Below are 23,712 nucleotides of genomic sequence, written 5' to 3'. Positions count from 1 at the left end.
TTCAAAAACGCACCCCACAGATCTTGAGACTCTGCAGAACAACCGTTCGATGTCAGCCTAACCTTCTCCAGTTTTTAGAAAATACAGAACATCTTTAATCCAGCGGATGTGGCAACGAGGCGCTGTTGTCTTTCAATTCAACACCGTGAGTCTTGTAGCCAACATAGTAGTCAATGCTACAAGATTATTTTTGGATTTGCTAAGGGTAGATGACTGAGGTGCTACCCCAAATAGTCCGCTTAGAGGATTCGGTTCAATCCTTTTGCCAGCGACCACAGACAAAGTGTTAAACATTTCTGTCTAACAGTTATTTAGGGATGGGCAGAGCCAAAACGTATGTATTAAATTTGCTGGGGACTGTTGGCATTGATCACACGATACAAATATTCCGTCATACATCTTAGCCTGTTGAACCTTAGTATAATAAATATGATGTATTATCTTGCATTGAATAAGGCTGTGTCTTGCACAAATAGAAGACCTATGAACTTAAGATCTCTGTCCAGCTTTCTTCAGATAAGGTCACTCCTAAATCCTGGATAACGTAACCGGAAGGCTGAGGGGTTTCCGGCATTTGAGTGACCGACATATTGAGAATTGTTGAGCCTCGCGTTTGTTCATCTTTCGCTTCAAACAGGAAGAAAGAAGTCTCATTCTGCACGTCGCTCTCAGCACTTGAGCGTGTTTATTTAACTGTCGAATGAATTGAGCGCAGTGAGCCCTCTTTTCAATCATCCACAATCTTTATGTCTGTGGGCAGAGAGCGAGACCGCCAGCTTTACACACAGGAAGCATCCAGCACGGACAGAGAATCGCGACTCGCTAGTGAGATGTTCCGCAAAGTAACAAAAATTAAAGAGAAAAAAAATGATAACAAAGCCAAATGTCTCGTTGGGGGAATATTTCAGCTTCAAATCGGTTCGGCAATATGAGCCCATCAACGCGTATGAAAGAGGGAGAATGTCGTGATGGCAAGAAACAAAAAGACAACGCCCGACATCGTTTTTCCAACTAGAGAAAATGCACTTTAAGATCTTCAATATTAGGTAAAATTTTTGCTTACAGAAATGTGTATTTATATCTTTGTTTATTTATTTATTTAGGATAACAAACGTATTTACCTTCCAATTACAGTACAATGGTAAACAATTCTGCAGTAATGACAAATGTTTATATCCTTTTTAATGGTTACTTGTGTTATCACAGATTATGATTACATTACATTATGAACTGGTTAGTTTTTCAGTTTGAAAACGTCATGTAAACAAAAGCTCTGAGTCTGCATAAAGCTAAATATGTTTGAAAGTAAGTTATTGCATATTGTTTTAATGTGTGGCACCTTGAGACAAGAATATGTTGATTGGCAGTATAAAAGGGACATGTCTTCCGTCACCTACTTATTTTCGCATTTCTATGTATAAAATATAAAAATCGCAAGTCAAATCGCTATTTTGTAGGGCAACTTTTTTTTTTCTTCAAAATCGTGCAGCCCTACACCAGATTATAAACACTTGACATTAAAGAATTGTATTTTTTTATTTTATTTTGGGAAAAATAATAACAATGCACACATGTTCTAGCAGACATAGCTTTTTATCTCAGTGTTTGCTTCGAGAAAGAACTGTGTCAGTGACTCAGCTAGCTGGATCATGAAACCGTCATATGAATCATTCGGACAATGAAACAGTTGATGCTTTGAATCTTATATATCGGATTATTTTATTCAAGCTTTAAAACAGGGCTTCCATTTCATTTTACTTCAAGGGTTCGACACACGTATGAAATAGTCCGTGTCCAGTCAGTTGGATTTGTTCCTACATTAATAGATGATGAACCCCACCCAGTCAAAGCACGCTGATTTAGTAAATGACTGTTAAAGATGTCTCACAAGTGCACTGATTGACTTGTTGCTTTCCTTTCATTCCTGGCAGAAAGAGGAAGCCCATGTTGCCGCTGGTAAGTACACCTCGCCTTCAGTCTTCTGGCCGTTCGAGGCTATGATGGCCTCACGTAATGTTATCTCACTGATTTGTAAGACCATTGAATACAGGTACACATATGAAGGTAAGCGGTGTCCATTATTGAACTACCATAAAGTTGGCACACAGGTCAGCACCTTTACGTTTGGCGAGGTGTGCTGGCTGATGACTCAACATCTGGAAGTAAACTAATCCATGAAAAGCAGCAGTTCTTCCCTAAAACTGGTTCAGCAGCATGAAGGACCTTTGCCTTTAACTGAAGGTTCTAGCTCTGAAGTCCACTCATGCCCAAGTCCTGTAGAATTCCACACTGCAACATCATTATGGACCCATAGCAGCCAATTGTCGTGACCTCTGGAAACTCAAATAATTTTGTCTGTGAGCTTCTTCCTTTCATCTCTCACCTTTGGAAACCATACTCACAGTATGTTGGAAAGTACATTCGCATTCCCTTTCTGCTGAAATAAGTAACAATTTGTGATGTACCGCCCCCTGATGATGAAGTTCTACCAGCCTGTTCAGATCAGTGACATTCCCCATGTTGAGCTGGCAAGAGAAAGAATTTTCAGCAAATGAATGCAGTCCTTCGTTGTCTGTGGAATATTCTGTAAATGAGGCAAAGACCACAGGGTAAGAGCAACAAATGGAACTGCACTGCTCCTCTCTTCCAGTAGGTGGCAGTGAAAAAGTCCAGAGCTTTGTGTGCCCAAGCTTTTCGTTGCAAAATGACACCATTTTCGGCAGGTGGGAGCAGCTTAGCTCATATCGGTACATTTTGATGGAGTGAATCTTAATCTCTGCCGGTGCGAGTTTGCAGGTGGCAATAGCTGAGCCATGTCATAGCAGCGATATGGAACGTGCTAAGGAGCTAAATTGTTGGTAAACAAGACACACAAACTGGTCTCCTTCCCACTCTGTTCCTGGACTGCAAGGCGTTCACTCCACCCGTGGTTAGAAAGACTACCGCGGGCTGAAAAGAGGTGTGAGTGGGTTCCCGACTGTGGACAAAAGAGCCCGAAATATCTTCACAGTCCTGGACTGTTCAGCTGAACTGAATCGATTGAATGCCATGAGAATACGATCACCTGGATGAATGAGAACATAGACATAGACATCTTCAAGATCTACAAACCGTGTTAACGCTCCACCTGATTATTTCTGAATCAATAGCATGTTTCTGGAATGTGTCCAAACAGGGCCTGAAGTTTCTTGCCAAACAAAAGTGTTCCTTGAAGACGGAGCCAAGCCCTGTGTCTTGATTGATCACGTTCTTCTTTGCGTGGTGCACAGATGCTGTTTCTTGTCTAATCTGTGCCAGCTAGTATAACCTGAACCAGGCAGTTTCAATCGGTCACTGCGCTCATGATGGGACAGTTTTTATTTTTTTATTTGCTGGCGCAAGTTGGAAAACTTTTCAAGTCTTTTGATTTTCTTGGACATTGTTCTTCATTCAAGAACAACTCACGGCGAATGTGTTCACTGTGGACAAGGTTAAAGCTCTGTCATCGCGCTGGTTGATGATTGAAGGCTCATGTGTTAATTGGTTTATGCAGCCTCGTGCATCAAGATCGGGACGAAGAGAGCTGATGTTTTTGTCTGCCGAAGTCTCCGTTGGGACTTTGTGCACGCTGACCAAATCGTCAGACGCCAATCCGCCGGGCACAGCTTTGGACTTGCACTTGAGCATGCGCATGGCGGAAGATGCGGCAATTCTTGAAGGGCGTCAATATGCCACTGCATAAATGACAGACTCTTGAATGGTTTACTATCTCCAGTGACGTGGGACAAAGCTGTGTAGCCACTTCAGACCTCTTTAATTATTAACCACCGGATGGCCATGGTTTGTTAGCGGAAATCCCAGTGTGTCGACCATCTGGCTGACATGGAGTATGCCTGAAACACCACTCTGCTTAGCTCATCCTACAATCAACTGAGGAACATTCTAGCCATCTATCAGGAGGAGGCAGAGAAGCTTGGCCTTCAGTTAAACCGGATCCACCTTTCCTGCAAGTAGGAAATTAAGTTGGTAAGCCCATCAACAGGAACTGGTCAACCTGATTGTCTCTAAGCACAATGGCAGTCCTACTGCCCCCTTGCAAGTAGGGATGGGTACGGGTACTTCTACAGGTACCACTCAAATTATATTCGTATTACCAGATACGGATTCACCTAAAACCAAGTGGTACCTTATTTCAATACATTTTGTTGCATGTGACGACACAGTCCGTTCTTCCGGTTGCAAAACAGCACTTGTCGGATAACAGACTTATTTGTAGCGGACTGGTTGTGAGCATGCCTGATAGAAAGGGCTCAAAAGTAAGTGTCTACCTTTTCAGAATGCACTAGCTCAATGCTAATTTACATTGGCTATGTCATATACATGCTACTGATTAACATTAGCGATTTTCCATGGAAAGTTTCATCACATTTGCTAAGATGCATGCTACAATCAAACAGCCGGTGTGTAACAAGTACAATACTTACAGTATTAGCACTCTGTAGAACTCGACGAAAGACCAAACTGGCACATTCGGCTAAATGGCAAAGACTACTTCTTGACTACGAAAAGATCGCTATGACAAACTGAAATGATTACATACTTGCAAATGACACTCAGAAGTGTAATAAAACAAATGGACACCACAGTTAAGATTATCTGTTCAATGTTATGTAAAAACCAAAAGATATTAAACATTTTTTACCACATGAACACACACACAAAAGTATAGAAAATTGGTACTGGTGAGTACCGATATCGATTCCCTGGTATCAAGAATTCGAAAGGTACCCGTCGCTGCTCGCAAGGGCTCTGATAATGATGATAATAAAACAGGTAATAATAATATGCATCAGAAAGAGAGCAGGGGGCGTTCAAGAAGAGCATCTAATGGGTCATTTGATTCCAAATCATAGAAAGCATCCAAATATGGCGCATCAAAGCACAGTTTGTATTGCAGAGTGAGTGTTAATGTAAGTAAAGTGGTTTAATGAACAAAGTGTACTGTTTAAACCAGGACAATATGCATGTCAGATGTCCTATCTTATAATTAAGCAATCAAGGTACACACAGAAAACAATGCTACACCTGTGTTTCTACCATATTGTTATGGTGTAAGTTAAACCTGATCGGTTGTAATGTACCTTTCTTTGGATTCCTCAGGTGGCAGCATCACACCAACCGCTCTGCCAACATTCAGGAATATTTTACAATACCTGGATTACCTGAACCTCGACGAGCCCATCATCGGTGAGTGACACGACAAGCGCCTTCCCCCAAATGTCCCCGTGTAACCACTCCGCTTTGCTGTCGCAGGCTTGCACTACGTGGAGGAAGTGTTCGGTGGCCCGGCCGACTCCCCCATGGGGCCCAAGTACTCGTGCCTGCTGTGCCACGTCAGCGCACACCTGCCCGATATAGTCAGTCACATCATCGGGCGTAAACACAGACAGAAATACATGGTACTGCCTCAAAAAGCTCTTCTCTGGATAGATCTCGTTGCTCGTGTCAGTTTCAAGCTGTCGGCTTCTGTGTGTGCAGGAGGTGAAGCGTCGCGACCTGGTGACGTGGGACACGAGCACTGTCGTGGCGCAAGGAGGGAAGATGATCCGCACCAGAGCGGAGATCATAGAGCGACAGGATGGCCGTGGACATCCAGTGGTAGGAAACGTCGGACTTAAAGGGGAACTGCACTTTTTTGGGGAATTTTGCCTGTCGTTCACAATCATTATGAAAGACATGACGACGGATGGATTTTTTTTGTATGCATTCCAACTTGTGGGACCTCCTCTATTTCGCCCATTAAATCCTACACATAAGCATTCAAAAAGCGCCAACAATTTATACTACCGTTCAAAAGTTTGGGGTCACATTGAAATGTCCTTATTTTTGAAGGAAAAGCACTGTACTTTTCAATGAAGATAACTTTAAACTAGTCTTAACTTTAAAGAAATACACTCTATACATTGCTAATGTGGTAAATGACTATTCTAGCTGCAAATGTCTGGTTTTTGGTGCAATATCTATATAAGTGTATAGAGGCCCATTTCCAGCAACTATCACTCCAGTGTTCTAATGGTACAATGTGTTTGCTCATTGGCTCAGAAGGCTAATTGATGATTAGAAAACCCTTGTGCAATCATGTTCACACATCTGAAAACAGTTTAGCTCGTTACAGAAGCTACAAAACTGACCTTCCTTTGAGCAGATTGAGTTTCTGGAGCATCCAGAAACTCCATCCAGACCCACACCTCCCACCACCTGAACAGTTTTTTCCCCTCGGCCATCAGGCAAATGAACAATAACTCCTAACAGTAGCTCTTTGAATTCCTTGAATTCCTTCTAAGTCTATCTGATAGCTCAGTTACAGCTCTTTTTATTACCAAATATGTGTTTTACGTTGCACGATTGCACCAAGAAAAATTCCTAGTTTGTGAACCCGTTCTCAAACAATGGCAATAAAACTATTCTGATTCTGAATCACATTTGTGGGGTCAATTAAACGCTCAAAATGGCCAGAAAAAGAGAACTTTCATCTGAAACTTGACAGTCTATTCTTGTTCTTAGAAATGAAGGCTGTTCCACAAAATTGTTTGGGTGACCCCAAACTTTTGAACGGTAGTGTACATTTGGTGACTTGAATATTAAACAAGTATTAGTGATATTGTTATTAGAGTCATACCAAAGACTATAAAAATGGGACCCATAACCTCCCTGCTTGGCACTCAGCAACAAAGGGTTGGAGTTGGGGGTTAAATCACCAAAATGATTCCCGGGCGCGGCGCCGCTGCTGCCCACTGCTCCCCAAGGGGATGGGTCAAATGCAGAGGACAAATTTCACCACATGTAGTGTGTGTGTGACAATCATTGGTACTTTAATCTTAATCTTAATAAGCGCTAGCGCAGACAAACTATTTATAGTGGTGACGTGATCACGTCCTGTGTCCCTATGTTTACATCATCGAGTGCTCTGCGGCTTTCTCGCTTCCCTGCTGCCTCTAAGTTAATTCTAGATCATAAATCGTTACAGATGTCCGATAATGGCTTTTTTGCCGATATCCGATATTGTCCAACTATTAATTACCGATTCCAATATCAACCGATACGATATATACAGTCGTGGAATTAACACATTATTATGCCTAATTTTGTTGTGATGCCCCGCTGGATGCATTAAACAATGTAACAAGGTTTTCCGAAATAAATCAACTCAAGTTATGGAAAAAAAATGCCAACATGGCACTGCCATATTTATTATTGAAGTCACAAAGTGCATTATTTTTTTTAACATGCCTCACAACAGCAGCTTGGAATTTGGGACATGCTCTCCCTGAGAGAGCATGAGGAGGTTGAGGTGGGGTGTGGGGGGGGAGTAGCGGGTAGCGGGGGGTGTATATTGTAGCGTCCCGAAAGAGTTAGCGCTGCAAGGGGTTCTGGGTATTTGTTATGTTGTGTTACGGTGCGGATGTTCTCCCGAAATGTATTTGTCATTCTTGTTTGGTGTGGGTTCACAGTGTGGCGTATATTTGTAACAGTATTAAAGTTGTTTATACGGCCACCTTCAGTGTGACCTGTATGGCTGTTGACCAAGTATGCTTGCATTCACTTGTGTGTGTGAAAAGCCGTAGATATTATGTGATTGGACCGGCACGCAAAGGCAGTGCCTTTAAGGTTTATTGGCGCTCTGTACTTCTCCCTACGTCCGTGTACCACTCCATACAGTAGCGATTTAGTCATAAATTTTACTTTTTGAAACCGATACCGATAATTTCCGATATTACATTTTAAAGCATTTATCGGCCGATAATATCGGCAGTCCGATATTATCGGACATCTCTATAAATCATGCATCTCACCTGGACATGAGACGTCGGAGTAGCTATTCCGACACTTTGACAGCCATTGTCTTTGTGAGGATTATGAGTCATTCCTCATCTAAACGGGAATATATGAACATCCTAGCAGACCTTGTACAGTAAGTGATGTTTTATTATGTTTGTTGGCTCTCATGAAGTCTGCAGTGAGTAATAATCAGTGATGAAGGGAAAAAGCAAATGTTGTGATGCGTTTTAAGATAAATGTTCAAATTATCAAAATATGTAAATATTATGTTATTATAAATGTAAATACATTTATTTATTTATCATTTATTATAAATGTGCCTGTTACTACATTACATATATACTTACATCATGTAAATGAACCCCTAATGGAGGTGTGTGGATGTTTTTTAAGGGTTTTATAGGCGGAAGAGAGCGGCTTCATTGTTAACAGACTTTTGATCAGATTAATTTGTTATTTAGAACGCGAAAAAAAAATCATCCATCGTCGTGTCTCTCATTGTGAACGACAGTCAAATTTTTTTTTAAAAAGTGCAGTTGTGGACGAATGAGTGCAAGAAATAACTTCCTCCTTTGTCCTTCAAGTTCCTGCAGAAATGGGAGGACGCAGAGAAACAAATCTCAGGTACATGAATACAAATGGAGAACTCCTATTGCGTATGAAAAAGGCTTTTATTGTCACGCTAAAAATCCCCCACCTGATGGAGATTTTTACACGCTACAAGTAAATGTATCACACAAGTGACAAACAAAATGCATCTATCATTCTTTTGTTTTGAAACCAACACAACAAAACAGATGACAACCTGTTTTTTTTTTCCATAAATTACTGTTTTTTAAAGTAAAACAGTAAGTGAATGTTTTTTAATTTACATATACAGGAGCCTGGGCGATATGGTCTAAAAATAAAATTTGCACAATGTCTAGCATTCTTTATCATTTAAAGCAAAATCAATTTTTTTTAAATAAATTGTTACAGATATATATTTGACTTCGGATAAAATATTTTTCTACAAACTAAACAGGTGAAAGCTGCAGTTATTATGGCTAATACTGGCATATTTACTTTTACTCATATGTTGATCAATATGCGTTGCTCTAATCCAGTGCATCTCAATTATTTTCTGTTACGCCCCCCCCCTAAAAAGAAGAAAATATTTTGCGCCGCGACTACAAATGGCATCATTTGTTTATTAAATTGTTATAAGTACACCTCTGCATTACACTGTATCCTTATTAGCATTAAATAAAACAAAAAATAAATAAATATAGATCAACATACAACAAAGAATAACCTTATTAACCTTTGTTTCTAATTTGTAACAGAAAATTTTTAAAGTGCATCATTTTGCCTAAAATAAAATACAAATATTTATTTAAATTATAAACATTTTTACCAACCTGAACCATTTGATACTGAAAAATCTAATCAAATAAACTCAATAATAATACATTTAAGCTGGTCAGCAATATGAACTCAGGAGCACAATATATACAACACTTTAAACTACAAATAAAACAATTTGTGCAGATTTTTATTTTATTTTTTTAATCAAAGTGAGGAAGTCCGGATCATTGGCTACAATGAGCAGGTTTTGTAGTGCACAGCTTTTCAAAGGGGGTTTTGAAGCATGATAATGCATGATACTGATAAAACATTTTAAGGTTAAATTCTGGTGACTGAACGGCGTTTTTTTATTTTAATCATAAAATCTATAGATTTTTTTTTCTTTGTTTACGTGCCTGTTAGTTGTTTGAATTTAACAAACCCCTGAAGTTGTGACTTTTTGATGCTCAATGGAAAAGGAAATGTTTTTAATCCTGTGTGGGTAGAGTTTGAAAGCCTTCTGTTGAAATATCTAGGTGGAACTGGTTACAGAACAACACCTATAGACGGCGAAAATGTGCAGAAAATTACCCTTTTTTTGGTGAATGTTTTGAGGTACACAATGTACATAAAAGATGCAGGGTGGCATGCTAACTGAATCAGGCACACAATTTACCGTATTTTTCGGACTATAAGTCGCAGTTTTTTTCATAGTTTGGCCGGGTGTTGCGACTTATACTCAGGAGCGACTTATGTGTGAAATTATTAACACATTAGCGTAAAATATCAAATAATATGTATCTCATTCACGTAAGAGACTAATGGGTATGTGGGCTTGTATTAAGCCTCAGGGAGTTGAACGCCCCTGCCTTACATAGTTCCGGGTCACCCTTGGGCAAGGTGTAGCAACCGAATGCCCCCCCCCCATCAGGGTTACGATACCCCCCATGAACTACACTAAAAGAGGATGCGTTACCCGGCCCGGAGGAAGCCCGGGGCCCTCCTCCGGAGCTAGGCCCGGAGGTAGGGCTCGTCAGCGAGCGCCTGGTGGCCGGGCTACCACACAGCCCGAAGAAGCTACGTGGACACACCATCTTCTCCGCCACGTGGGCCCACCACCCGCGGTCGGAACCAGTGGGGTCGGGTGCGCTGCCAAGTGGATGGCAGTGAAAGTGGAGGCTCCGGACGGACCAATTCGGGGCAGCAGAGGCTGACTTTCGGGACGTGGAACGTCTCTACGCTGGTGGGGAAGGAGCCTGAGCTGGTGCGAGAGGTGGAGCGCTACCGGTTGGATCTGGTGGGGCTTACCTCTACGCATAGCAAGGGCTCTGAAACCACACTCCTGGACAAGGGATGGACCTTGTTCACTTCTGGAGTTGCTCAGGGTGTGAGGGCACAGGCGGGTGTGGGGATACTCACGAGTCCCCGGCTGAGTGCCTGTACGTTGGAGTTCACCCCGGTGGACAAGAGGGTCGCCTCCCTTCGCCTTAAGGTTGGAGGGGGGAAAACTCTGACTGTTGTTTGTGCGTACGCACCAAACAAGAGTTCAGAGTATTCTGCCTTCTTGGATACCTTGCATGGGGTCCTGTATGAGGCACCGGCAGGGGATTCCGTAGTCTTGCTGGGGGACTTCAACGCGCACATGGGCAATGACAGTGATACTTGGACTGGCGTGATTGGGAGGAACGGTCTCCCTGATCTGAATCTGAGTGGTGGATTGTTATTGGACTTCTGTGCTAGTCACGGACTTGCGATAACAAACACCATGTTCAAGCATAAGGATGCTCATAGGTGTACCTGGTACCAGAGCACCCTAGGCCAAAGATCAATGGTCGATTTTGTAATTGTATCAGCTGATCTGAGGCCGTATGTTTTGGACACTCGGGTGAAGAGAGGGGCTGAACTGTCAACTGTTTACCATCTGGTGGTGAGTTGGGTTAGATGGCGGGGGAAACCTCTGGACAGACCTGGCAAACCCAAGCGTGTAGTGCGGGTGAACTGGGAACGTTTGGAGGAGTCCTCTGTCCGGAAGGACTTCAACTCCCACCTCCGGCGGGACTTCTCTGCCATCCCTGTGGAGGTTGGGGACATTGAACAGGAATGGTCAATGTTCAAAGCCTCTATTGCTAAAGCTGCAGCTGCGAGCTGTGGCCAGAAGGTCTTAGGTGCCTCAAGGGGCGGTAACCCTCGAACACCCTGGTGGAAAGTGGTGGTCAGGGAAGCCGTCCGACTGAAGAAGGAGTCCTACCGGGGTATGTTATCCCAGGGGACTCCGGAGGCAGTTGCAAGGTACAGACGGGCCCGAAGGGCAGCGACCGTGGCTGTGGACGAGGCTAAGCAGAGGGTGTGGGAGCAGTTCGGGGAATCCATGGAGAAGGACTATCGGGCGGCACCAAAGCTGTTCTGGAAGACCATACGGCACCTCAGGAGGGGAAGCAGGGAACCATCCAAGCTGTGTACGGCAAGGATGGGACTTTGCTGACTTCAAGTGAGGAAGTCGTAGGGCGTTGGAAAGAGCACTTTGAGGAACTCCTGAACCCAAATACATCAGACACACCCTCCCTGATAGGAGCAGGGCCTGAGGATGATGGGGGATCGACGTCGATCTCTCGGAGTGAAGTCACTGAGGTAGTTAGACAACTCCACAGTGGCAAAGCTCTGGGGGTTGACGAGATCCGTCCAGAAATGATGAAGGCTCTTGGTGTTGATGGGCTGTCTTGGTTGATACGCCTTTTCAACATTGCGTGGAAGTCTGGGACAGTGCAGAGGGAGTGGCAGACTGGGGTGGTGGTTCCCCTTTTCAAAAAGGGGGACCAGAGGGTGTGTGCTAATTACAGGGGTATCACACTTCTCAGCCTCCCTGGGATAGTTTACGCCAAGGTACTGGAAAGGAGGGTCCGGCCGATAGTCGAACCTCAGATTCAAGAGGAGCAATGTGGATTCCGTCCTGGTCGTGGAACAACTGACCAACTCTTTACGCTAGCGGGAATCCTGGAGAGGGCCTGGGAGTATGCCTATCCAGTCTACATGTGTTTTGTGGATTTGGAGAAGGCGTATGACCGGGTCCCCCGGGAGATCTTGTGGGAGGTGCTGAGGGAGTACGGAGTGAGGGGAACCCTGCTGAGGGCCATCCAATCTCTGTACAACCAAAGCGAGAGTTGTGTCCGGGTGCTTGGATGTAAGTCGGATCCGTTTCCAGTGGGGGTTGGTCTCCGCCAGGGCTGCGCTCTGTCACCTATCCTGTTTGTGATTTTCATGGACAGGATTTCTAGGCGGAGTCGTGGCCATGGCGGAGAGGGTATACGTCTCGGAGGGCTAAAGGTTGCGTCACTGCTGTTTGCAGATGATGTGGTCCTGATGGCACCTTCGGTTCGTGACCTTCAGCTCTCACTGGATCGGTTCGCAGCCGAGTGTTCAGCGGCTGGAATGAGGATCAGCATCTCCAAATCTGAGGCCATGATTCTCAGCAGGAAACCGATGGTTTGTACAGTCCGGGTAGGGGACAGGACTCTGTCCCAGGTGGAGGAGTTTAAGTATCTCGGTGTCTTGTTCACGAGTGAGGGAAAGTTGGAGAAGGAAATCAGCCGGAGATTCGGAGCAGCTGGGGCAGTATTGCAGTCTCTCTGCCGCACTGTTGTGACGAAACGAGAGCTGAGCCAGAAGGCAAAGCTCTCGGTCTACCGAGCTATCTACATTCCTACTCTTACCTATGGTCATGAAGTGTGGGTCATGACCGAAAGAATAAGATCGCGGATACAAGCGGCCGAAATGAGTTTCCTCAGAAGGGTGGCTGGCATCTCCCTTAGAGATAGGGTGAGAAGTTCAGTCACCCGAGAGAGACTCGGAGTAGAGCCGCTGCTCCTTCGCTTGGAAAGGACCCAGCTTAGGTGGTTCGGGCATCTCGTGCGGATGCCTCACGAGCGTCTCCCTAGGGAGGTCCTCGTTGCACGTCCCACTGGGAGGAGGCCCTGCGGCAGGCCAAGGACCAGATGGGGGGATTACATCTCCTCTCTGGCCTGGGAACGCTTCGGGATTCCCCAGGAGGAAGTCGCAAATGTTGCTCTGGAGAGAAAAGTCTGGGGGTCTCTGCTGGAGCTGTTGTCCCCGCGACCCGATTCCGGATAAGCGGTTGAAGATGGATGGATGGATGGACGTAAGAGACTAGACCAGGGGTCGGCAACCCAAAATGTTGAAAGAGCCATATTGGACCAAAAATACAAAAACAAATCTGTCTGGAGCCGCAAAAAATTAAAAGCCATATTACATACAGTCTAGATAGTGTGTCATGAGATATACATTTAATTAAGAGGACTTAAAGGAAACTAAATGAGCTCAAATATACCTACAAATGAGGCATAATGATGCAATATGTACATATAGCTAGCCTAAATAGCATGTTAGCATCGATTAGCTTGCAGTCATGCAGTGACCAAATATGTCTGATTAGCACTCCACACAAGTCAATAACATCAACAAAACTCACCTTTGTGCATTCATGCACAACGTTAAGTTTGGTGGACAAAATGAGACAGAAAAAGAGTGGCATAAAACACGTCCTAGAAAGTCGGAGAAAGTTGTACATGTAAACAAACTACGGTGAGTTCTAGGACCGCCAAAATTAGTAGGACAAAACGGCACGCGCCAAATACTCGAATCAGTGAAGCATGTTTAATATAAACAGTGTGCTTTATAACAATTGTGGAGGTTTGTGTCATGTTTGTCCTCTTACAGAAACCTTATTAACACAAAAAATATATTTTTTTCCACTCATCTTTTTCCATTTTTCATAAATTTTTGAAAAAACTCCAGAGAGCCACTAGGGCGGCGCTAAAGAGCCGCATGCGGCTCTAGAGCCGCGGGTTGACGACCCCCGGACTAGACGTATAAGATTTCCTGGGATTTAGCGATTAGGAGTGACAGATTGTTTGGTAAACGTATAGCATGTTCTATATGTTATAGTTATTTGAATGACTCTTACCATAATATGTTACGTTAACATGCCAGGCACGTTCTCAGTTGGTTATTTAGGCGTCATATAACGTACACTTATTCAGCCTGTTGTTCACTATTCTTTATTTATTTTAAATTGCCTTTCAAATGTCTATTCTTGGGGTTGGGTTTTTTTCAAATAAATTTCCCCAAAAAATGCGATTTATACTCCAGTGCGACTTATATATGTTTCTTTCCTTCTTTGTTATGCATTTTCGGCCGGTGCGACTTATACTCCGGAGTGACTTATACTCCGAAAAATACGGTATTTATATATGGCGGTATGAGACTAAATTCCTCACTCGTGGTAAAAAAAAAATTGCTGTTTGGCCCACAGAACATTGGCCCATTTTCACTTTTCACAAATTTTTGGGCACCCCTTGTCTACATCAAAATATGTCAACTCGATTTATCGCCCGGGTCAAATATAGAGTATAAATCACATCAACTACAAAGAAGATGGATAACAAGCTCCAAAGTTTGTGGCTTGACCACTCTGTAGATTTTTTAAAAACATTTTCGACAACATTTGGTCCTAAATTAAGCAACGTCTTAAATACAGTAAAAAAATCAATACTACAGTCGTATTGGGCATTAGATAAGACCAAACCAATAAGAGCAGTATCGTGGCTCAGCGTCTGGCTGCATTAAAAGAGTGTTATTTCATGTCTTATTTTAATGTTGAAAAATATATTTAGAAGTTCATACACAGTTTTTCATTGCTTATTTAATTTATAAGTAAGGATTCTGCATGTTTGGAACCAATTACCGTAGTCGCGATAAACCAGGGACAGCTCCAATTTTTACAAATTCATTAGATCAGGGGTCACCAACGCGGTGCCGGCGGGCACCAGGTAGCCCGTAAGGACCAGATAAGTAGCCCGCTGGCCTGTTCTAAAAATAGCTCAAATAGCAGCACTTACCAGTGAGCCCTCTATTTTTAAAATGTTATTTATTTACTAACAAGCTGGTCTCGCTTTGCCCGACATTTTTAATTCTAAGAGAGACAAAACTCAAATAGAATTTGAAAATCCAAGAAAATATTTTAAAGACTTGGTCTTCTTTTGTTTAAATAAATTCATAAATTTTTTTACTTTGCTTCTTATAACTTTCAGAAAGACAATTTTAGAGAAAAAATACAACCTTAGAAATGATTTTAGGATTTTTAAACACATGTACCTTTTTACCTGTTAAATTCCTTCCTCTTCTTTCTTGACAATTTAAATCAATGTTCATGTAAATTAATTTTTTTTATTGTAAAGAATAATAAATACATTTTAATACATTTCTATTTCTTCAAACTTATTATGATTAAAATTCAAAAAAATTATTCTGGCAAATCTAGAAAATCTGTGGAATCAAATTTAAATCTTATTTCAAAGTCTTTTGAATTTCTTTTAAAATTTTTGTTCTGGAAAATCTAGAAGAAATAATGATTTGTCTTTGTTAGAAATATAGCTTGGTCCAATTTTTTATATATTCTAACAAAGTGTAGATTGGATTTTAACCTATTTAAAACATGTCATCAAAATTCTAAAATTAATCTTAATCAGGAAAAATTACTAATGATGTTCCATAAATTCTTTTTTTAATTTTTTCAAAAAGATTCGAATTAGCTAGTTTTTCTCTTCTTTTTTTCGGTTGAATTTTGAATTTTAAAGAGTCGAAATTGAAGATAAACTATGTTTCAAAATTTAATTGTCATTTTTTTCGTGTTTTCTCCTCTTTTAAACCGTTCAATTAAGTGTAAATATCATATATTATTAATAATAACATAGAGTTAAAGGTAAATTGAGCAAATTGGCTATTTCTGGCAATTTATTTAAGTGTGTATCAAACTGGTAGCCCTTCGCATTAATCAGTACCCAAGAAGTAGCTCTTGGTTTCAAAAAGGTTGGTGACCCCTGCATTAGATGCACTGAGCTTACCTGAAAGTAGTTTTTATGTGGACTTATGCTTGGCGGTATGCAAATGTGGAGGAAGACAGACGACTGTACAACGATTAAGTCGAAGTTATGATCAGAATTGTTATTGCTATGCATGTTTTGCACTGCAAAAAGTCAGTGTTCAAAAACAAGAGAAAAAAAATACAAAAGTCAGGGGCATTTTACTTGAACTAAGCAAAATTATCTGTCAATAAAACAAGAAAATTTGGCTTGTCAAGACTTTCCAAAACAAGTAAAATTAGCCAACCTCAATGAACCCCAAAATACCTTAAAATAAGTATTCTCTCACTAATAACAAGTGCACTTTTCTTGATATAAAAACAAATATGAGACCTTTTTTCTCAGTATGTTGAAAAATATTCTCAAATTAAGTAAATGCTAGTGTCATTATCTTGACATAATGATATGCGCTCGGCATTACATTTCTTGTATTTTGCCATCGATAACATGACATCATCGCGCTAAGCGTGTGCTTTTTCAGTCAATTAGTGCGCAAAAAAATAAAATAAAAAAATAAATTATATATATACACTACCGTTCAAAAGTTTGGGGTCACATTGCAATGTCCTTATTTTTGAAGGAAAAGCACTTTAAACTAGTCTTAACTTTAAAGAAATACACTCTATACATTGCTAATGTGGTAAATGACTATTCTAGCTGCAAATGTCTGGTTTTTGGTGCAATATCTACATAGGTGTATAGAGGCCCATTTCCAGCAACTATCACTCCAGTGTTCTAATGGTACAATGTATTTGCTCATTGGCTCAGAAGGCTAATTGATGATTAGAAAACCCTTGTGCAATCATGTTCACACATCTGAAAACAGTTTAGCTCGTTACAGAAGCTACAAAACTGACCTTCCTTTGAGCAGATGGAGTTTCTGGAGCATCACATTTGTGGGGTCAATTAAACGCTCAAAATGTCCAGAAAAAGAGAACTTTCATCTGAAACTCGACAGTCTATTCTTGTTCTTAGAAATTAAGGCTATTCCACAAAATTATTTGTATATATATATACAGTGTTTCCCATAAACTGCCAAGATACCTGTGGCGGTGGGGGCGTGGGTATGGGCATGGTCAACGTGACATCATCGAGTAATTTGCATAATTTACTACAATGATATGATTTTCTCTAAAAAGGCTCAAAAAATGTATACTTACTAATTAATAATAACAGTTTTGTTTTAAACGTCCATCCATTCATCCATTTTACAATATAATTACAACACTTTATGTACATATTTATATACAGATTTGAACAATAAGTTATTCACTGAAATATATTTATTAATTGTGGTTCTTACAAAAAAATATATCTTATAAAATATAAAAGCTAAAATGTCTCTTAAAGCTCTGCCCCTTTAATTAGTGCATACTAAATAATTTAACTTTAGCCTACTACTACAACCATATTATTTACCAGCAACATAAAGTGAAACAGAGGCAGAGGTGTCCTGCCACAGTCAGTAACAAATAAACAGAAAACAGTAGTGGCCAAATACAAATAAGGCAACAAGAAAAGTATCCTACACTTCTCTTTTGTAAAGTAAATCTGAACAGCCTATATGGGCATCTACATCAACTATATGATTTGCCTGAGGAGCTGGACAGGACAAAAAAAATAAATAAATAAATAAATTTTTATTTGTGGCGGACGTAATTCTTTCTTTCGGGCCGCCACAAATAATTCCCACACAAGACTATTTCATCTCTACAGGCCTGTTTCATGAGGGGTTTCCTCAATCATCAGATTTTTTTTTTTTTTTACCAATTGCAAAAAAGAAAAAAAATCTCCTGATGATTGAGGAAACCCCTCATGAAACTATATATATATATATATATATATATATATATATATATATATATATATATATATATATATATATATATATATATATATATATATATATATATATATATATATATATATATATATATATATATATATATATATATATATATATTTACAGCCCGGCCCCGACCACATTTTTTGAAGAATTTATCTAAAATGTGCATGAACTATTTCTGTTCAAAATTCTTTGAAATGTCACATGTTAAATGTTTAAATATTAACTGTCAGTTTACTGTACTGTGCCAACTGTACTACTATACGAGTACGTATGTTCTATTGTTTAATTGAAAATAAAACAGCGAAGTCCATTTGGCTGTCATCTGTTTTAATATGAGACGCAATTGTGTCAAAGTCATGATTTTTTATTTCATGCTTGATATAAGAAATTCTTACTTTGAAAAAGCAGTTTTATACTTGTGAGTGTTGATGACACAGCTTTGCAACAGTTGATATTCTAGTTTCAAGCATGTTTTACTCAATATAGGTCATCAAATCTCAGCAACAAGCTGTAATATTTTACTGAGATCATTTAGGACCAAAACACTTAAAACAAGTAAAACACTAACATAAAATCTGCTTAGTGAGAAGAATTATCTTATCAGACAGAAAATAAGCAAATATCACCCTTATTTGAGATATTTAATCTTACCTAGATTTCAGTTTTCGCAGTGTGCTGTAATTAACACAAAAACAACTTAACAAATGCTTGGTTAGTTGAATTTGTACATGAAATAGGCTAGTCTACTGTTTTTCATTTGTCATGTCCTGTTCTCTGCGTAGCCCCCCTGACACAGAGGCAGAACGGCAACCCAAACACCCTCCAGACTTTGTTCCAAATGAACGCTCCGCAGTGTGCCCCGAAGAGCCAGGACTTTGACAAGCGCTTGCCCCCGGACCAGTCGCAAAGAGCCTGCTTTCCTCCGGTCGAGGCTCGCGGGTTAAACGTCGACAGGCAGATGTACCAGCAGGACGACTTTAAGAGGGACGTGAACCGGCGACTGGACCTGAATTACCGTCAGCAGGATCCCAGGGAGGAGGGCCCCCATGGTTGGGCTGAGCGTTACCCAGACGAGGCCCCTCCCTACAGAAGGATGCCACTGGAGAACAGTGTTGTCAATGAGGTTGTGAGGCACCAGCGACCGAGCTTTCAAGAAGGCGAACCCCGGTGGTCTCTCGACTCAAGCGGGAACCAAAGTGGGGATTCCGATGTGCGGCACGGACCGGAGGCCTCCAAGAGGAACCTTCCCTCTCCTCTGCACATGGAGCCGCCACGCGGACACGTCCGGGATTACCTCCACGGCCAGGCGGCTGGAGCTCAGCTGCTTCCCAAACAAGCGGCGTCGGGCTGGGGCGGCCCCGCCCAGATGGCGGGAGAGGACTCCAGGAGTATGTCGGACATCCCAGAGCCTTTCAGGCGCTTCATGATCGGGCCCCGAGACGACGACGGCGGCGAGGCGTACGGCAAAAGGAGGAAGAAGAGTCGCTTCTCGGATGCCACCGCCGAGGAAGTGGAGGTGGCACACAAGATGTAAGACACCAGTTAGCCGCTGTGGGGTCTTCATTCATTACCTCTGACCTTTTTTGCAACAGTTTGAAGGCTGGATACGGACTCCCAGACCCCAAGTTTAGAAATCCTTCCCGATCAGTCGGCGGACCTTTTGAAGCAGAGACCCGCGGGCGGCAGTTAGAATCACAGGTAGCCAATCGTGAAGCAAGTAGCAAAAATGTAATACGATCTTAACCTCCCCTGTGTTTGGTTCTAGGACTCGCGTCACTCTGACAGCTACCAAAGAGATGGCTCTGAGAAGGAAACAGTCTTTGACATGCTGGTATGATTTTTTTTTTAATTGATTTATTACACTTCTGCAAGTGTGACGGGCTCAAGTCTCCATTGCTCAGGTTTTGACCATGGTGCGCCAATATTTACAGGAAGTGCACAAAACTATATTTACTATGCACAAAAACTAGGGCTGGACTATTAATCCAATTTGAAATCTCCATTTCCATTTTGGCTTCTCATGATCATAAAAATATTGTAATAAAAAACGATTAATGCAGGGTTTCCGCTGGTCATTAAAAAGCATTGATTGAATGGATTTTTGCAAAAATTCAGGTCTTAAATGGCATTAAAAAATAATAAATATGATGTCCGGAGACTCTTTTTAAAATTAATACAGTTGCAATTGGCAACATAAAAGACAACAAAACAAACCAGACAAAGGAATTTTTCCAGTTAGGGGAAAAAAACTGAACTTCAAGATGTTCATTATTTATTGAATTTGAATTTTTGCTAACAAATATTGAGTCCATCTTGTTTTGATGTTTGTTTACCTCAGAATCAAGTTATTCACCTTCCAAATACAATAGTACAAAATACCACTGTAATGAAAAATAGTATTGCTTTTGAAAAAGTTACTTGCATTATTTGTTACACATTGTTATTGTTTTCTTATCATTACATTAGTGCTTAATGTGGCCACAGTTAATGTAAACTTTTCAACTATTCAACATTATTATTGTCAAATGCTTACCATTTTGTCTATTGGGACAATTTTATGTTTTTTGACAATACATAACAATCTGCTGTCAGAATCAGAATCAGAATAGTTTTATTGCCATTGTTTGAGAACGCGTTCACAAACTAGGAATGTTTCTTGGTGCAATCGTGCAACATAAAACACATATAACACATATTTGGTAATAAAATGACCAAATATGTGTTATATGTGTCAGACGTGGGCATTACATTTTGTTTTAAGATGCAATAAATAGCAAAGGCAATAAATTTGATTTTAAGAAACCTGCAGAAATCCTGTAATAAGCCACGCAGCGTGCATGCAAATTCCTGAGCTTGTAACGTTGAAACGGATGAGTGAGAATATGAAAAGAGTACGTCTACTAGAAGTTTCGGATCTCACCATGGTTGCTACGTTTTATTTGACACATCGCTACTAAGCCTGATCAATGATCACCAAACTCAACAAAAAAAAAAAGGCCATATGACGCAGACTATCACGGAAATTGACATACCGTAAATTTTGAGTTATAGAGCGCACCGACATTTAAGCTACACCCACCAAAGTTTAGAATAAATAAATATTTATATATTAGCTGCACTAGACAATAAGCCGCAGATATATATCGGTACGAAATATTTTGTCAATGTTTATTTACATACCTTAATTGTTTCCAATCGATGTCTGTAACAAGGCAGTAAAACGGCTGATCAAACAAAACAGAAGTCATCGTCATGGACCCACGAGCTGCGGAAGCTAGCTCTCCAATCAGCTAAACAGACTCAATAACTCCACTGTGATGTTTTGGTGAATATACGAAACTGAAATAAAACAAAAAAATGCCATTGTAAGTTATTAATAACACAGACACTCGTAAACATGTTAGCATATTAGCTAATGCTAACGACGCTAGTCTGATTAAATGACGATAGCACGTACAAATACGCATGAAAACACTAATACAGACATCACACACAGGACGGTTTAGTATGTCTGATTAGTTTTAGTTATATTGTAAGACTTACAACAGTTGCTTAAAGCAGTGGTTCTCAAATGGGGGTACTTGAAGGTATGCCAAGGGGTAAATTATATTTTTTTTAAATGTCTGTCAAAAAGAACTGTGAAAAGAAATGCAATATTCAGTGTTGATAACTAGATTTTTTTTGTGGACATGTTCCATACATATTGATTTTAAAGATTTATTTTTTTTTGAAGAAATATTTCGAATTAAGTTCATGAATCCAGATGGATCTCTATTACAATCCCCAAAGAGGGCACTTTAAGTTGATGATTACTTCTATGTGTAGAAATCTTTATTCATAATTGAATCACTTGTTTATTTTTTAACAACTTTTTATTTATTTTTATATATTTTTTTCCAAATAGTTCAAGAAAGACCACAACAAATGAGCAATATTTTGCACTGTTATACAAGTTAATAAATCAGAAACTGATAACATAGTGCTGTATTTTACTTTTTTATCTCTTTTTTTTCAACCAAAAATGCTTTGCTCTGATTAGGGGGTACTTGAATTAAAAAAATGTTCACAGGGGGTACATCACTGAAAAAAGGTTGAGAACCACTGGCTTAAAGTGATGAAGAATCCTTTCGAGCAGCAACGCTATGGACAGTTTTAATTCCGGTTTAAAGCAGAGACAGGAAGTACATTTCGAGCGAACTTGTCCGAACTCTGTAAGAGTTTTAGTAAAACTATTTGCTGAATATAAAACATTATAAATTAGCCGTACCGTTTTATAAGCTGCCGGAAAAAAGTAGTGGCTTACAGTCCGGAAAATATGGTAAATGTGAGTCAAATGTGGGCAATGTGAGGAGAAGGAACATTTGTTTGGGAAAATAATGTGTCCGGGACCGCTCATTCATCCCCGAAACAATGTGGAGGCAGCCACTTAAAACTAGGTAGCTAAAGCGGGCAAGAACAATCCATAGACCCACACAACACATCTCGTCTGCTCGTGTTGTTGTGAACGACATCATGGACGTAAGATCAATGTACCGTATTTTCCGCACCATAAGCCGCCCCGTGTTGTAAGCCGCACCTTCAATGAATGGCATATTTCAAAACTTTGTTTACCTATTAGCCGCCCCGTGTTATTAGCCGCACCTACGCTACGCTAAAGGGAATGTAAAAAAAACAGTCAGATAGGTCAGTCAAACTTTAATAATATATTACAAACCAGCGTTCTAACAACTCTGTTCACTCCCAAAATGTAATGTGCAAATGTGCAATCACAAAAATAGTAACACTCAAAATAGTGCAGCGCAATAGCAACATCAATAACTCAACGTTGCTCATACGTTAGTGTCACACAACACACAAAATAAACATTTAAAGCTCACTTTCTAAAGTTATTACTCATCCACAAATCCCTCGAATTATTCTTCTTCGGTGTGCTTCACTTGTTTTTTGACACCATCTGTGATGTGGACGCGCATGCAGTCATAGATCAACAGGGACGGAGCTGCGTGAAAAAAGTCACCCGGTCTCTTCGCTCATTTTTTCTTCATCCATCCATCCCTTCGAGTTAGCTTTTATGATGACGCCGGCTGGAAAGTTCTCTTTTGGCAAGGTCTTCCTTTTGAATATCACCATGGGTGGAAGTTTCTGGCCGTTAGCATGGCAAGCTAGAACCACAGTGAAGGACGACTTCTCATTCCCTGTGGTGCGAATATTCACCGTATGTGTTCCCGTTGTATCCACAGTGCGGTTCACATGAATATCAAAAGTCAGTGGAACCTTGTACGCGTGTCTCTTGGTAGGAGACATTTTGTGGTCTTTACAGAAACACACAAATGAAATGAAACGTAATATCCGCGCGCTTCTTCTTCTACGGGGTGGGTGCTCACCTTGGCGGTTGCTTACAGTAGAAGAAGAAGCGCTTTCTCTTCTATGGGGGCGGTTGCTTACCGTAGAAGAAGAAGCGCTTCCTCTTCTACGGGGAAAAAAGATGGCGGCTGTTTATCGTAGTTGTGAGACCTAAACTTTATGAAAATAAATATTAATATTAATCCATATATAAGGCGCACCGAGTTATTAGCCGCACTGTCAGCTTTTGAGAAAAAAAATTGTTTTTTAGGTGCGGCTTATGGTGCGGAAAATACGGTACAAACAGCAGTCGCCGTTCTCTCTTTTTTGTAAAACAGCCTCAAGTCGTCTCCTTACTCGCCAAGCTCACAACAGCAGCACACTTCCCACACTGTGCGCAACATCCGGCCTGACTGCACTAACAAAATAAAGCTTTAAAAA

General features: G+C 40.8%; 1 protein-coding gene across 2 annotated transcripts in view; it reads left to right on the top strand.

Moving 5' to 3' along the window:
• The window catches only part of si:ch211-13c6.2 (uncharacterized protein LOC100000125 homolog), a 34,803-nt gene that overhangs the window by 9,692 nt on the left and 1,399 nt on the right, over positions 1-23,712 (top strand). Inside the window, exons 3-10 of one of the 2 annotated variants that reach the window (XM_062047271.1) lie at positions 1,932-1,956; positions 5,140-5,226; positions 5,293-5,438; positions 5,518-5,637; positions 8,403-8,442; positions 18,711-19,458; positions 19,521-19,626; positions 19,694-19,759. In XM_062047271.1, the coding sequence (XP_061903255.1) occupies positions 1,932-1,956; positions 5,140-5,226; positions 5,293-5,438; positions 5,518-5,637; positions 8,403-8,442; positions 18,711-19,458; positions 19,521-19,626; positions 19,694-19,759 (1,338 nt within the window). The remainder of the gene's footprint in view (positions 1-1,931; positions 1,957-5,139; positions 5,227-5,292; positions 5,439-5,517; positions 5,638-8,402; positions 8,443-18,710; positions 19,459-19,520; positions 19,627-19,693; positions 19,760-23,712) is intronic. The other variant, XM_062047272.1, reaches the window with a different exon arrangement.

Source organism: Entelurus aequoreus, linkage group LG05, assembly GCF_033978785.1.
Source record: "Entelurus aequoreus isolate RoL-2023_Sb linkage group LG05, RoL_Eaeq_v1.1, whole genome shotgun sequence".
Lineage (NCBI taxonomy): Eukaryota > Metazoa > Chordata > Actinopteri > Syngnathiformes > Syngnathidae > Entelurus > Entelurus aequoreus.
The sequence above is the reverse complement of the archived record's forward strand: the minus strand, read 5'-3'. Positions and strand labels throughout refer to the sequence as shown.